Here is a 17243-nt window from a genome sequence, read left to right on the forward strand (position 1 = left end):
CATTAATATCTTGACCAAAAAAAATTTTGTTTTTAAAAAGTCAAGCATTAAAAAAGCCAAGCATTTTTATAAATATGTTGAATGATTAACTGTATACGAACCAAAAATTTAGCAACCTCATATATGTTTCAAAATCAGATTTTAGATGATCAGAACATATATAGGCAAACATGTGGTCCTTTGTTTTTTAAAAAGTACAAATCCTTCAGAGTTGGATTTTTTAAGTTAATAATCTGATTTTTTAATATGTAAATGTTTTCTTAGAAGACAATATCATTATCATGCAATCTAGTATCTGTATACTCTTTAGTAAATATTATTATATGCTATTTCTACAGATAATAAAATAATGGTATCTTTTTACTCTCAGTGATATGATAAAGTAGAAAATGCACTGAAGTTTAACTCAGTAAATACATTTATTTCTCATAACTAAATATCAGCAAAAAATAAAGCTGTTTGAGGATTCTGTATTCTCTGGAAATATAAACAGGATTATAACTGTCAGATGTACAGAAGCACTGACTTCAACCATTAGTTTGGTTTTGCATCTGAGAAACACAACATGAACTACTGAATCACTTCTTTTCAAATCCATATATTCCCTCCAGCAGTTCCAGCTTCATCAGCGGTGCAGCAATGCACAAAAATGACAGGCAAAAAGCATTAGCTTTCCTTTTCCCTGATACTGTTTGCCTAGAAATGGAAGCCAGGGTTCTTTCTGAAAGCATTTGAGCTGAGGCTCTTTAAGTCAACTGCTGAAGAAAAATATAACTGAATTCTCTATTCAAGAAAGTATCACAATTGAACTGTTTGTTTCCTTCCAAGAAAAGGTTTTTGGGAAAATAAAATACTGTATTATTATCTTCAAATAAAATATAACATTAGCATTTAGCCTAATTGTTCATTATTCTTCAATAAGAAATATTTTCAGTTTTTTAAGTATTTGGTTAACTCATCACCTTACTTTAACACCATTCAAAGAGCACTCAGTTCTGCTTCTAATTTTAAATATAAAAAGGCCCCCAAGTTAAAATATACCAATTTTATTTTGAAAATATCTTATTTGTACAAATAGTTAAAATTTTTATTTCTAAGTTTCTGGCTTTCGTGTTTCACTACGAGAGGAAATTCAATTAATAATTAAAAGTTTATTTAACCATGATCAAGTAAAAACAGGATGTAATGTGTAATGTGGAACTTACACATTCACATTTTTTTACTAACTAGTATAGTATTTGACTCATTTTTTAAAGGATACAGGAAATTTTCAGACTAAAGTTTAAACATACACATTTTAGTTTATAGTAACTAAAAACACCCCACCTCAGTTTTACCTTCTACATCCTCATAAAACGTACCGAATGTAATGATGATGGTGAAGGTAAAGCCTAGAGAAGTCTGAAGGTTATGGATTACCGGAAATCCAAAACAAAAAATTCAAATCACACCCTGAATGTCCTCCTCTTTTTAGGAATGTCTGCAGCTATCCTAACATCACAGGTCTGGGCAGAAGCAAGCTGATGTTGGCACTGTCTAAACCAAACAAACAAGATGTTTAACAGTCAAATAAAATGTCCTGCAGCCTCCCTAATGAATTTGTCAAGGACCATCAGATTTCGCTCCCCCTCTTTTGCCTCATTAACTCAAGTATGATGAGATGGATTATAACAAGAGAATACAGATCAATCGGCCTGAAGACTTGAAGTGGCTTTTAGCCTCTAGTCTAGAGTTTCTTTCTCTCACTTGGTCTCCTTTAATAGAATATGGTATCTCCTGCAGAAGGGGCTGCCACTTCGTTTTAATACACCATCAAGGAGCTGCTGATGGACTTCTATACTAACATACATAAAAGCAGAGGTGACAGGGGCTCTTCAATTACAGCCTCCTCAGATACCGTTTCCCCCTTCAATTATTCAACCAGAGGAAGAGAGCGGGATTCGCAAACACAGAGCAGAAGCAGTTCAGTTCGGAGAGCAGAGGCGGCCTAGGGAGTTGGGTGGGGGAGGGGGAGAAGGGAACTGGCAAGAGGGAGCATTATTTGCTGGAAGTGTTTAAGTTTATTGCTCGAATGATGTTTCTAATTAGTACCGTGACAATAAATTAAAGTCGCCTTTGTTTAACTGATTTATTATTTACTAGAGCATCTACCTTAGACAGGGTAAATTGGTAATGGATTGTTTTTAAATCAAAACATTTGTAATGTTTTATCAACTCTCAGCCTCTGTTGTAAAAGTGGAGAAACGCTGGGAAAAGGGTGCAAGAAACTTAGCTGTGCTTGACAGAGCGGAGATGAGAGGAGAGGAGCGAAGAGGAGCGGGGTATCAGGCAATGGCGTCTAGCTCAGCACGGCCTGGGCCGCCTCACTAGGCAAAGGCAAGGACTGGCGTCCCTGGGCGCCTACCCTGCACCGGCAGTAGGCAGCGCCATGGCCCAGAGGATGCACTACCGCGGTCACCCCAGACCTTTCTGCAAACACTCACTCCCAGGGGCACCTCAGGCCGTGAGGACAGGAGGCACTGAAGAAGCGGCCACCTCGAAGGTTGGGGAGGGAAAGCATTGCCCCCTCTGGCCGTGCCAGGAGTCTCTCCCCAGTAACTGCCCTCGGGAGACGAGGCTAAGGACCCTTTCCTGGCTGGTCACACAACTCCCTGCACCAAAGTGTCCCTCCTGCCCACTAATATTTCCCAGGGCGCCGGTGTGACCCACAGGCAATAAGCGGGTTATCCACGGGGTCTGGGCTTCCCACACGCCAACCCCCGAAGGCGCCGCAGCTCAGGATCCTCAGGCAGCCCAGCGTCCCCTCCCCCCTCCCCCAAGGCTGGGGTCCCGAGGCCGCCCCACCTCTCTGCCACTCCTGAATAGTTGACTAAAGCTGTGTCCGAATTTCAAGTATGCTTACTTCCAACTGTTCATCCCAACTCCTCACTACTGAACACAGATTCCACGCAATAAATTCGACTTAATTTTTTAAAAAATGTCCCAATGGTTCTTTAGAAAGGGACTTAGGGCAAAAAAAGTGAATGGGTGACAAGGTATTGGACCACAACAGCCACATAAGAAAGGACTAAGCGGTCCAAGCATCTGGCATCAAGGAGGAGGAGAGACATAAACTTCCCCTAAGCAACTGAATTCAGGTTCACCTGGTCCCGTTTTAAGAGAGCAAGTCAAGCCCTCCCAAGGGATTTTGAAAAAGCTGCATGCCAGGTTTTGCAAAATGCAGTCTTCCCCAAAGGGCTTCATAGAGTTTTATCCTTACAGCATTATCAAAGAATACAACTTACCGACTCTAAAAATAGTAATAATAATAATCCCACCTATTTATCTAAAAAGACTCAGAAACCAGACAGACATCCAAGGTTCAAACATAAACCCTGAATATTAAGCAAATCACAAACACTGTTATAGCTTTTTCATCCAAAAGTACCGAAACGCTACAATGGGTAAAATACATACACTAAAACACAGACATGTGTTTCACTGAAATGCCAAGGGAGGAGTGAAGCCATCTGTGTAATCAATAACAGGATAGTTATAGATTTTTGCATTGCAGTAGTGAGTCTTTTAAAAGCAAAAGTCAATTATGAAAATAAATTCATTTTACAAATGAAACTGTATTACCTTCAAAAATATTCAAAATTAGATTTACAACATTGGCATTTTAAGAAAATTTTGATTCAGGTTCACATTAACTTCCTTTCGTTTTTAAGCTTAAAACAGATTCAGTGGTTTATTTTGATGTAAACATATATCCAACAAAATTCTACCATCTATAAATCTGCACCATCTCTCGCAACTTAAATATATTTTCTAATAACTGGTTAATTATGGTTGTCCTTGTAACAATAAAGTAATAGCATTAAATATAGCTGACTCTTAATTATGAGGTAGCAATTATCAAACAAGGTGCTTGCACTACTTTTGTCCTGCCCATTTTTTTCAACAGCATATGAAAATTACTGAAAAGCGATTTATAGTCATAAACCCTCACCCCATACCCACCCCCCACACACTGGTGCACTTATACAGCAATTGCTCTGGCTCTCAGCAACAATGGGGGTGGGGAGACTTTATGGGAGAAAAGCTAGAAAATGATAGGTCCTTTCCCAAATCCCTGTCCTCCTCCCATTTGCCTTAAGCGAAAGTAATTTTGTTAGTTTGCACCTTCTTCACTATGTTGATAGGGGGGGAAAAAGTGAACCTTTCTGAACCACTGCGACTCTCCCTCCAGTTACTCTGTCATCTCCAGAAAGTCCTTTCTATATAGACTCTTGTTCTTCCTTGCAACTGATAAGAGAGGAGGATAAAGAAGAGGGGGCTGTAAAATGTGTGTGTGCATTTGACTTCTACTATCTCCTCCTATTTTCTTACTTCTCCCTTTACCCTTTCTTTATCAAGCGCAGCGGTGGCTGCTACTGTGGGCCAAGCATGCCTGTCTTCTCTCTCGGATTGGCTAAAGCAGTGACAGCTTGGATAGCGATTGTACGAACTGAAGCTCCACCCCCCTCATGATGGCCCTGGACCATTCATAAACTAAATAACTCCAGGAAACAGCAAGGCAGGGAGAGGGGAGAGTGGGGAGTGAGAGGTGAGCGAAAGAGAGCTAGAGAGATTTAGAGAGGGGGGAGGGGGGAGAAAGAGAGAGAGAGATAGAGAGAGAGAGGGAGAGAGAAGAGGAAGGGAGGGAGCAAGGGAGGGAAGAGAGATTAGGAGGGGACAGGGAGAGAGACCTCAGAGGGGAGGAGGGAGAGAGGACTCAGAAAGTGGAATCTGCACAAGCAACCTAAAGGGGGAGGAGAAGAAAAACCCTAGAATCATTATAACTAAACCCCAGATGCAACGCAAGCAAAGACTTCGTCACATTAAAATACATTTTGTGAGGGCCAAGATTATAAATTACGAAGCAGAAATGAATATCAAAGAACTTCCAGCGGTTTGCACCTAGAGAAAAACAAGAAGAACCCACTGCAAACAATCAAGTCCAGTCCAAACAACGCCTCCAGCAGGAAAAGAGGAATACCGCTACAACACGACCCCCTGAGAAGGGACCAGACCAGCACGCTGAGAGCGCAGGACGTCTGCACACCTCCGAGGGTGCCGCTGACTCAGTGCACTTCGCTGCTCTCTGGACATTAATTACATCCTTCACCTTACATTTGGGGGAGGGTGAGGAAGGCACTCACCTAAGCTGAGTGAAGAAGTCCTACCAGCTTGGGAGACAAGTTTAAGAATGAAACACTGAATGTTTCGCTTTTATTTTTAAATTTACTTTGGCACTTAAAAGACCTCATTTCCAGATTTCTGGACAATCTCGGCAGCAGATTATCTATTCTAAACTAAACCTTTTGTTAACCTGAAGTTTCCTTGTCTTCTCTTTTCCCTCCTCCCCCTTATCTCTCCGGCAAGCACATCTTTATTTTACATATCAAGAGAAAGCAAGAAAGTCCCAGCAGGTACTTTTCTTTTTGAAAGATCACTTTTTTTCCTCTAATTTTCTGGAGAAGAAAAGGATTTCGGACAGAGGGGAAATAGAGATCTGGCCGGCTGTAGCATCAGCGGGTCAGCCCAGGTGGAAAACAAGAGTGAAAGTGGGGCTTAAGGGGAACGCACTGCCTCTTTTGCAAGCCGCAGGGCCACCACCAGTGTGTGAGCCTTGGATCCCTCAACGTATTGCGAGACGCCGGTGTATAGCCCGGACCTGTGCCCCAACATGATCGCCGCTCAGGCCAAGCTGGTTTACCAGCTCAATAAATACTACACGGAGCGCTGCCAAGCGCGCAAGGCGGCCATCGCCAAGACCATCCGAGAGGTCTGTAAGGTGGTCTCGGACGTGCTAAAGGAAGTGGAGGTGCAGGAGCCTCGCTTCATCAGCTCCCTGAGCGAGATCGATGCCCGCTACGAGGGGCTGGAGGTCATCTCGCCCACAGAATTCGAGGTGGTGCTCTACCTCAACCAGATGGGCGTCTTCAACTTCGTGGACGACGGCTCTCTGCCCGGCTGCGCGGTGCTCAAACTGAGCGACGGTAGGAAGCGGAGCATGTCTCTCTGGGTTGAGTTCATCACAGCGTCCGGCTACCTCTCCGCGCGTAAGATCCGTTCACGTTTTCAGACGCTGGTGGCTCAGGCGGTGGACAAGTGCAGCTATCGGGATGTGGTCAAGATGATCGCGGATACCAGCGAAGTCAAGTTGCGCATCAGGGAGCGCTATGTGGTGCAGATCACTCCGGCGTTCAAGTGCACTGGTATCTGGCCTCGCAGTGCGGCACAGTGGCCTATGCCTCACATCCCCTGGCCGGGCCCCAACCGGGTGGCGGAGGTCAAGGCCGAAGGGTTCAACTTGCTCTCCAAGGAGTGCTACTCGCTGACCGGCAAGCAGAGCTCCGCGGAGAGCGATGCCTGGGTGCTACAGTTCGGGGAGGCCGAGAACCGCCTGCTGATGGGCGGCTGCCGAAACAAGTGTCTGTCGGTGCTGAAGACCCTACGGGACCGCCACCTGGAGCTGCCAGGCCAGCCACTCAATAACTACCACATGAAGACGCTGCTGCTGTACGAGTGCGAGAAACACCCGCGGGAAACGGACTGGGACGAGGCGTGCCTGGGCGACCGGCTCAACGGCATCCTGCTGCAGCTCATCTCCTGCCTGCAGTGCCGCCGCTGCCCACACTACTTTCTGCCCAACCTCGACCTTTTCCAGGGCAAGCCCCACTCGGCCCTGGAGAGTGCTGCCAAGCAGACCTGGAGGTTGGCCAGGGAAATTCTCACCAATCCCAAAAGCCTGGACAAACTATAGGGTGCTGGGGACTGCTTGAAAAGCGATGCAAACGGGAATGCTCTCATCCACCCAACACACGACAAACAGCGGGAACTCCGGACACAAACTTTTATGTAAGCCACCTGAAAGAAACAGGAACCAAGCAGCAGACCTCCGTGAATGCACAAGCCAACAAAAAGAGAGCAACCCGACCAACAAACCAAACAACACAAAATCACATTCTTGCACAAAGTGATCGTTTTCTTCCAAACAATGTGAATTTAAGAGGTCACACAAAAGAAGCAATCGGGCTTTGCCACCACAAAATGAAACCCAAGGTACATTTTCAAATCAATGTATAGTAGTTCTCCCCTTTTCCTTCTCTCCCTTTCTCTCTCTCTCTCTCTCTCTCTCTCTCTCTCTCTCTCTCTCTGCCTCATTTCATTTTGTTTTGGGTTGCCTGAATGTTGTCACCAAGTGAAAAAAAGTATTTAATTATATGTAAAATTTCTCTTTTAAAAAAAGTTTTGCTGATGTTAAATGTATCTCAGTGCCAATGTCAGACTGTGCTCCTCCCTCTCTTGCACCTCTACCCTCACCCTAAGCAGTCTTGTTGAAAACAGTAATAAAAATATTACTTTACATTGTAATTGACTGTTTGTGGATTGTTCTTAAATGAAGGCAGGTGAGATCACAATTTAAAATTCACAATGTAAAGATGTGAATTTGAGCAGCTAAATACAAGAAGCTGCCATTTGAACTCTAATTTGCAAAAATTACAAATACAGCACATTTTGTAGGTTTAATCATACAAGTTCTCACCAAAATCCTTAGAAAAGAGAAAATATTAATTTTTACCCAACTATATAATATGTTTGTACTATAGATTTTAAGATTAAAAGTAATATCTTCCTTCACACTTGAAAAAAGAACACATTTTATATGGAAAAACAAATTTTGATCCTAATTTTTTAAAGAGAAAATTTTTTTCACATTTAAAATGAAGACATTTGCATTTTATGCCATAATTTTTAAAAATTCACTCTGAGTCTGAAATACAAAGGAAATACTTATGGATCTTTTCTGAAGAGTTAGCACTATCAGTTGACACTTTTCCTTCAATCATTTGTCCTCTTTAAGTTTTAAATAATAAAAACTTAACAGTTAAATCAACCACACCAAAAATGAATGAAGTGGTTATAGCAATAGTCCTTTTCCTAGCAAACGGTACTGTGAACAATCCAGATTTATGAATTACTTCAATATTTTAAACTGCTTAGTTATAAATACCAACACTATGGTCATTTTTTTAAATCCCCAGTATTTTTCATGATTATTCTGAAGCTTCTTATAGGCAATTCAAACAAAAAAAAGTTTGGATACAATATTTCTGACCAAAAGAATATTACTGTTTCAAGAATTTACAAATAGGAAAAGTACTTTCTGCTCTTTCTGCCTTTCTATGGTAAAATCCAATATACCCATTACGTTTCAACTTTAAGAAAGGTTTCTTTTTAAAACAAGGAAATAAATGATTATAAAGTAATTTGTAAAACTGAAAGTATCCGAAAGGAACTGATTTCTCTTCTTCATATTGGAGGCAACTATGTACTCCATTAGATATGCTAATGATGAGGCACAGGTACAGAATATATGTCAGATGTTATCCTGTAAAATTTATTCTTTAAATTATCCCAGTTTTTAATTTATTGAGAAAATCCATGAATGAGAGATATAAAGAAAAATTTTAAAGAACAGAGGGAGAAGTGGGGGAGGGAGTATAAGGACGGATGAGCAGCAGGACAACAGGAGAGATGGATGAAAAACAAGGAAGGTACTTAGAGCTCTGGTTCACTTGACCAAACAGGGTTCAGTCATAAGATTTCCTGGTGAAATTTCCATAGTAAAAATAGTTCTAGTCTAGAAATATAAACTTTGATCTTATTAGCTCTGAAATCATCTCCACTATGTCTTTTCTGGTCTCTCTTCCTGTAGATGCAGAACAAATGCACTGTAATAGTAAGTGGTGCAGACAAACACACTACTTTTTTTTAATAATAAAAATGAATTTATTCTCTGGGGAAAATGTTCTGATTTTTAAGAACGTTTTCAAAGCAAGTAATAGGTCTTACATTTACAAAGTAATGATTTAAAGACAATGTTTAGTTTAAAAGATTAAAATAACATCTTAAAATGACCATTTTTTCACTCTCAAAAGTACTTACAGCATTAGACACATATCTCCCTCTAATTATCCCAGGAAAAGCTTTTAACTTTTGACAAGAAGAAACAAAATTTCCCCAAATTCAGTATCTTTTCTCCTCCTCATTTAATTTGATGCAACTAAAAAAGAAAACCACTGCAACAACATAAGTGTCCTCACTACAAACAACCTTAAAGCACCAATGTCTATACAAAATAAAAAATTCTTCCAAAAACAGACTGACAAATTGTTCAATATAAATTAGCAGAAGTTTTTATTTCTGTAACGTTAGGCAGATTGCTGTGGTACAAAACAATTTCTGTGACTAAGGTAAAAGATCCCTGCATTGCACAAGCAACAGGGGAAAAATTAATTTAATGATGCTACACAGAATAAGATGAGAGAGAAATAAAAGTTATAACTTCCCCCAAAGGAGCAAATAACTTCAATGAGTCTAATTGCAAAGACTGGCAAAAATTCCAATATTTAGTAAAATTACTTAGATACCTTAAATCACAATTTAGACTGTAAGCCATATATGTCCAAAAGCATAATCGATATTCTGAGTTAAATTCCAGCCTCTCAAACTCACAATACCTACCATAAATTAGAGAATGTAATTCATTTTGGTTACTTTTCTTTCCTAAAGAAACTAAAAAACATTTCCAGACATTTCAGCTCTGTAACAAAGTAAAAAAAATAATGCAAAAATCTGAATTAAAGTTTTCTCTATGCTGGATTAGCTGAATTATCAAGGTCAAAATGAGCTGTTCCACTGTAGCTTTCCTTTTGTACAATCTACCAAATCCTGTTAATAAAGGCAGCAATTTCGAAACATTGTGTTAGAAATGCACATAAGACAAGAGATGATCATAAAGTTTTCAATAAAATTATAACATTTTCATCAAGAACTACTTTGAAATACTTCTAAATCACTAAAACTTAATAATTCACATGATTACAAAACCAAAGAACCTCCCACCAATAAATTCAGAATGTATATATGTGTGTATGCATGTATCTATGTATGTAGTATGCACACACAAAAGCTATCAGTGTGTAAAATAAAGTATTCCAATTTTTTAAACCACTTTTCTTTCTACACGATGCTTATTTTGCTCATTTTAAACGAGACTTTCCTCTCAGAACAAATCCTACCATTCACATTCATGAAATAAACCTAATTTGGGCTTTATGGCCTAGCCACAAATGTTTCTTAGTAAAATAAAGTTGCCAAGGTCTGAAAAGTAATCAGAAATACATTTTAAAGGGGAAATTACATTTTCATTTAAGAATAGGAAATTATGCAGTGCCTTGTAAAATCGACTTCAGGTAATGGGAAACAGAGTACCTCATACACACACGAGACACGCATGCACAACAGAGTAGTAAGTCATGAGGACAAAGCAAGGAGAGTGATATATTGGTATTATACCTAGAAAGCAGAAAGGCTAAACAAAATAATTCGTCTCTCGATCTCACTGAATTTTGTAGCTTAATTCACCCTGGACCCTTTGAGGCAAAATATATTTATAGAAGATATTCCCTGAGGTTCTTCCCCCACCCTTCAATGAGCTAATGATAAATGCAATTAAGTGGGAATTGTTTTTGAATCTAAATAAACTTCAATAATCTAACTAACTGGTAAGGGAGCCATAAGCTAAAGAAAATAGTTGCCTGCAGAGACAGAGAAATCAGCAAGAAATTCAAACTAAGTCTGTCAGATTTTACCAATGCCAATCCTACTTAATAACAGTGCACCATCCCATCCAAAGAAAAATACAATTCCATAAAAATGAAGCCCGCTCCTCATCATCTCACCTTGGGGTCGATATTCTTGAAGTTGGGGTCCTCTTCATCCACCTCAAAATAGAGCTCGGAGGAGGTGACAGAAAGAATGCCCTTTACTACAACAGAGGGGGCCACAAGCTGAGCTGGTGTGCTCAGGCTAACAGGACCTGCCAAAAGGAAAAGGCAAGCTGCATAAGTTGGAATGACATTTTTCAAAAATTCAAATAGATTCAAGCAGAAATTTTATTTAATTTAAAAATTCTCACCCCTAGCACCAAATTGCCTGCCAACTCCTACACAAATTCTGTTGTGCCCCCCAAATTTCCTCTGAAAATGCAAAGTTAGGGTTCTCATACTAAGAGATTTATAACAGGCAAATAATGATAACAGTAAGCTAGGATGCAATTATTTTACTAGGAGTCTGCAAAGCTTTGGTCTAATCTGGAAAAAAGGGCAGCTCTGCCTAAATAAGTCCATCCACATTCCATTTAGAAAACAAGCCTCAGGCTATCAAACAACATGGAACAACAACCAGCAGCAAGGAGGACTCAATAGGCTCCCAAGGCCAGAGGTTAGTTTAGAGTTTGGCTGAGACATGATTATAAAAAGATCACTAGCTTATTAGCAAAGTGAGAAACATTACACCATATTCTCTGGTAAAGATTTTGTGCCAGGCTGACACAAAGCCTCTTCAGTAATAACTTTCCCCATGAAAGATTGGTAAAAATACTTATTTTCTAAGCCTGCCTTTCCACTGTTAAATTTTGTTCAGTGCTTCCAAATCTAATATTAGTGTAGTTCAGGGACTCTGGGAGTAAACAGCTGGAGGGTGGGTTTCCAAGTGAATGAATTTTTATTGGAATAATCAAATCTCCACAGGGCTTATCAAAGAGACAAATCAGCCTGCTACTGAAAACAATAGATTCAATACAGATAGAAAAGCACAAAGTATATTAGAGCTAAATCTAAAATAACTAAAAATAATGATTATATTATATATACATATAGATTTATGTAAAGATTCAATATAGTAAGAAATTGAAATCCCATGTCAATTCTTCATTGTACAAATCCTATAGGTGAAGAAAACAGCAAGAGAAGATTGGCACTTAGAGGTCTGAATTAATACAGTGCCTATAAACACAGCACACCTATTCAGGTAATCAATGGGTGAATAAGTGTTTCAAAATTCAGATGAATTGACATTTCTATCGATTGTTAGAAGGGTGTTGGTCCTTAATCTCGCATCAATCTTAATGTGTGCCAGTAGGACAATAGAAGGGATGCTCTGCAGAGATCAGAGCAGGTTTTGCCCTCTATTCCCAATGTACAAATACATTGTGTCTGCAGATGGGCAGCAGATAGCTACGAACAGCCATGATTTCCCAAAGCTCATCCCTATAAATGGATGAAATAAGCAGCTATGTGTTCTTTTGCTGTCTCCTTTGCCCTCTGTACATTAGCATGTAATCCTGAGAAGAAATAACATTTTTTCAATCACTCTCAGACATTCAATTACAGGGTAAGCAGACAGCTGCAGGAGCTAGGCCAGCCTAGGTCCTAAAGAAGACCCCTGACAATTTCCACTTCATTTCTAACCCACACCACTTTATTAGTGTGGATTACTTCCTAATCCTATTGCCATTGTCAGGATTATATAATTAAACTCCCCTTTCACCTCTATTACTGTATGAATGTATTACTAGTAGCAAGAATAGAAGCAAAATAAAGGAGGAGGAAATGGGTAAATGGATATGAAGGAAAAGACTAGAGAATAGCATTGCCCACCTTATTCTCCATTCCTGTCCTAAGTCCCTCACACTATGCTCCAATTAATTTTACTTTACTTTACATAGAGGTCCACAGGTCATCAGAAAAGATGCTATTATGCATTTTGGCTTTTCATTGCCATTCACTGCATAGTAGCACAGGTTGAACATATATGTCATTAAATATAAGATTTCTAATGCCTTTTCTCTTAAATGAAAATGATCAAAACAGGTTATATAATTTTCCCTAAAGAAATCAGAATCTTTCAGACTTTCCTCATAGAGGGACAGAGCCACAGGCATTAAAAAAAAAAAAAGCCATTTAATGAATGACTAAAATTTCAGGCTAAACAAGAGAATTTTTCCCATTAGGGAAGTAAAAGTGAAAATCTGCAGAGTACAAATCAAAATTCCTACAACAGGTAAAATATGTGAATCCTGTGTAAAGCCACAGCATTCCTGAAATGGGTTTTTGAGGGAGTTAAAGGTATATGCAGCATGTTCACTAAGATCTGTATATCAAAGCAAATAGCTTATCTGCCTCCAAGCTTTATTTACAAAACAATTGGCAGAATTCTACTTATAACTCTCACATTACAGAGATTAGGTAACTCCCATGGAATGGGTGAAGCAATTTTGTTTTGTTGTTGCTGCTTTTAAACTTTTCTTTCTTTTTCAGTGAAAATAATTCATTAAAATGAGCAGGGTGGAGACCGAACAGCATAAGAAAATAAAGGATAAAGTGTTGCAGATTAGTGGAAAATGTTTGAGGGCACAAAAAATTTTTATCTTGTGTAATTGTGGGTGTAAACTTAGTAGTCCTAGTGGTCACCGCTGAAAAAGTAAGTAATTAGATGCTTATTGGCACAGAGCAAGCTGAAATATCTGCACAAGCACTGAATTTACCGGTGAAATTCTCTAAATCTTTCTCATCCACGGATGACAGAGTGTCGTCGTCGCCTTCAGGGAGGATCTCGTTTTCTGAGTTCTGATTTCCTAAGGCCTGACTCCTGATGGACTGTTTTCCTTTAGCGAGGATATCTTCATCTGCAGCTGAAATGAGAAGGAAACAAAGCTGTCCATCAGCCCCCGAAGAGCACTTTGGCAGAGGGGCAGGGAACTGTGGTAAGGCTAGGTGGGCAATCATTTGCACAGGGAGTCATCCACACTGGGGAAAGTGACTGGGATGGCAGGCATGATCCTTCTGACAAACGGGATTCCCCAAACCTAGTCTAATGTTACCCTGAACAAGCACCCTAATCCCATTAAATCTGACCCTTGCACTGCTCACTGAACCATTTATTTACTCATAGTTAGGGCAGGAGAAGGTTCAAAAGCAGCACATTTTTGGAAATTTGTCAACAGAAAAAATCAGAACCTATTTTTACAAATAATACCTACATAACACTGAAAAATAAGGAAGACCGATTCACATTCCTGGGATAATATAGTGATAAACATTTTGAAATGTTTGGGGAATGACTGTGAAGGAGAATCCAGAAGGAAGAAGAGTCAGAGCTAGGAGAGAGTCACAGCCAATGAGGACTCAGGCCAGACCCTGAAGCCATATCTGCCACTCATAAAGCTCTAGCAGTTCTTAGAGGCTGTGTTCTCTTCCTCTTAACTCCACCCTCCCTCCTTCCTTCACCTTGCCCTTGCCCCACCCCCGCACCCCACCCGCACCCCCACTTCAGTCCTTAGACAAATATCCAAGAGCAAGGCAATGTGGAAACTAAGTGGAGGCTCAAACACTACCTCCTCCCTGTGTTTAAACTAAAGGGCTAAGACACCCCGGGGGCAAACATAACAGAGAGCCTGGGATGAGAGGCATCTGGGCAAAGAGCCTCATGCTGCCTGAGCTGCAGCAGCCTGTGGAGAGCAGCAGACTCGAAGGCACTGTTACAGGCTGCTGAACGCGAGGCAAAGGAGGGAGAGCTTGCAGGAAATCCGAGGAGTGAAGCAGCAGCTCTGCGGAGCACCTACAGCCAACAATGGAACCACAGACAGAAGCTGAGGTGCAGCCAAAAGAAGAAACACTGATACTCAAAATACTGACTTCAAAACCCCAAGTGCCTCCAGAGAGACTCTGCTGCTTTGAGGAGCTTTCTCCCTAGGAAATACATAAAAGCAGATACTGACTGCTGGATTCTGATTTTTAAAAGCTCACTGTGTCACGTAAGGGAAAGTTTAGCATCCTCCTTCCATCCCTGGTTTCCAGCTAGGGAAATCCCAGAGGCAAAGCACCTGATCTGCCCGGGCAGCAGCTATTGATATGGAAATCAGATGGACGGTTTTTTTGCTCCACTGCAGTTTCTGCCCAGGCATAAGGCCCCAAACCCACAAAGGATAAAGCCCTCAATCTGCAATAACATGACTAATATTTATCTGTCATTTATGCCAATAGTTAAACTATATGTATGTTACCTGGTTAACCTGAGAAATCAAAGGTTCGTTGAGATGAATAGGTAAGGTTATGGATAACTTTAAAAGGTATAAGTTTATTTTTATCATTTATTGTGAGTTCACCATGTATATCATTTACATACAATATGTATGGCACTACTTAAAAGAACATAGGTGCCTTCTATTAAATAACGAAGTCATGGAAAAAAAAGCTTTCATTATTTAGCTCTGAATACCCTCTTATGGGTAAGTAAAATCTTATTTTCCTATGCTACACACATATGAAGGTCTCAATAAATATTTGGAAAACAATTTAAGAATCCATTTTAAATGGCTTTATATTTTTAAAAGCTACAAAGAAATATACCCAAACCCAATACTTTTAAAGAACATAGCAGTATATGTTTTTATATCATTGCTTATATTTCAAGTATTTGTTTCCTTACTTTGAAATCATAAACACTGCCCTTAAGTCCAAACAAGACCTTTTTCAATTTACTATCAATTTTCCAAAAAATAAATTGGTCACTGATAAATACAAGAGAAATCACCATTTTCTATATTTTCTTATAAAGTACATTACAACAAATTAACAACTACCAGTCAGATTTTAGTATAAAATCAGCATGTTACGTTCTCATTTCCTGGATTTAAATTCCTTCTTCTAAGCAGAAATAATAATAATGCTAATATTAAACAACACTTATCATGTGTCAGGGAGTGTTCAAAGCACTTTACATATTTAACTCATTTAATTATCATAAACCTCTTCTATTTCTCCTTTTCAGATGAATAAACAGGCTCAGAGAAGGAACACAGCTACTGAGAAGTAGAATTAGGAGTCTGTGGCCCCAGAATCTGGGCTCTTAACCACTATACAAATATTAATGCATATGCGACTTACTGATTATCTTACTAATTCTTACGTTTCTCATAGCGCATTTTAAAAGGGGAGGTCAGAATTATAACAAAAAAAGTAAAGAATAAAAAAATGTTCATTTCCAAACCTAGATCTGATGAACATATGACAAACACATCAAAAACAACTAAATTCAACACCTTGCTCATTACTTCTCTGATTAGTGCCATACATGTTGTAAAGTGTGCCAAGCCTATTTGGGAAAAAAAAAGAGATAGAAAAACCTCTTTAATCTGCAAACATTTACAAAAAAAAAAATTAGAGAAGCCAGTGGCAATATAAAATAGCTCAGTAAATAAATTCACATTTACTTAAATGACCATTAAATATAATTTTTTATCCCTTGCAACTGGAATTTAAAATTCTTTAAATGTTTTCATCATGCTGACATATTAAAACACAGAAACTTCTGAATTAAATAAAATTTTATGAAAAGAAGTTTAAAGTATTCTAGGCCTACTATACGCATACAAACACGCACTTTTTATTTATTTACTTATTTTTACAAGCTCAGATTCTGGAATTGTTCAACCTCAACTGAAAAACCTCTTGTCATGGAAAATATGCAGCTTACTGATATTTAGAATGGTTTTCCTGTAATTAACTCCCCCTTGAGGATTTTAAGTTAGCAGCAGTAAAATTACCAACAGTACTCTAATACACACCACATGCGCTGGCATTCAATTCTCAATGGTCTAATAGCTTTCTGCAAAAGAACTTTTTTTTTTTTTTTTTCAAAATTAGAACAAAAATGCCCCAAACATAAAATAAAAGATAATTATCATGTTTATGTGCTGGGAAAAGTATATTTTTAACTTTTGTTTGCCTTATACTCAATCAACCATCGAAATAAGTATCAACTCTTTTGATGTGAGTATATTCTACACTTTTTAAAAGTTTCATTGAATGAAGTCAGAACATATTTTTGGTTCAGTTTTAAAGCTTGATTCGGATCTTTTTCTGGCTAATCAAATTATTGCCAAAGATGGTAACTGTTTAAATTTTTATATCACTATTAACAGATTGCCTTCATCTAATCTTACATTTTACTCTGGTTTAATATTTATACTAACTTAATAACTAGAGTACAATTGTTACATAAATTGGATAAATTTGTCAAAAATGCATTCTTTGAATCATGACTTTAGATTCACTGAAGCTAAGAGCAATGAGAGGAATCAGAGAGAAGCTGGTCCTCAACATGTAAAGTTCAGGTTCTTCAGAGCTAGCACTGGACATGAGTTGATTGATCCATTCAACGCAGGCTAGGTAAGTAAAATTAAAACAGAATAAAAACATGGAAAACTGTTCCACCTATGATATAAATCTCCTTTTAAAAGTCCACTGCACAGTGAACTAGTAATCAATAATCCATATTACAGTAAAACTTTAAACATTAAGACTTAC

At 38.9% G+C, this 17243-nt stretch overlaps 2 protein-coding genes across 3 annotated transcripts in view; one reads left to right on the forward strand and one right to left on the reverse strand.

Annotated features, from left to right (window-relative positions):
* Positions 1-17243, reverse strand: part of LRBA (LPS responsive beige-like anchor protein) — a 546641-nt gene that overhangs the window by 211231 nt on the left and 318167 nt on the right. For both annotated transcript variants that reach the window (XM_014455776.2, XM_023754983.1), the window contains 2 exons: positions 13421-13567; positions 10776-10912 (listed from right to left, as the gene is read on the reverse strand). In XM_014455776.2, the coding sequence (XP_014311262.1) occupies positions 10776-10912; positions 13421-13567 (284 nt within the window). The remainder of the gene's footprint in view (positions 1-10775; positions 10913-13420; positions 13568-17243) is intronic.
* MAB21L2 (mab-21 like 2) lies at positions 4601-7401 on the forward strand. Its single transcript, XM_006081771.3, has one exon. It carries the CDS (start codon positions 5711-5713, stop codon positions 6788-6790), a length of 1080 nt encoding a protein of 359 aa, XP_006081833.1. The 5' UTR covers positions 4601-5710; the 3' UTR covers positions 6791-7401.

This window comes from Myotis lucifugus, unplaced genomic scaffold (genome assembly GCF_000147115.1).
Source record: "Myotis lucifugus unplaced genomic scaffold, Myoluc2.0 scaffold_1, whole genome shotgun sequence".
In the NCBI taxonomy this organism is placed as follows: Eukaryota; Metazoa; Chordata; class Mammalia; order Chiroptera; family Vespertilionidae; genus Myotis; species Myotis lucifugus.

Coding starts and splice junctions, on each gene's coding strand:
- MAB21L2 (XM_006081771.3), top strand. CDS start 5,711: ATGATCGCCGCTCAGGCCAAGCTGGTTTACCAGCTCAATAAATACTAC.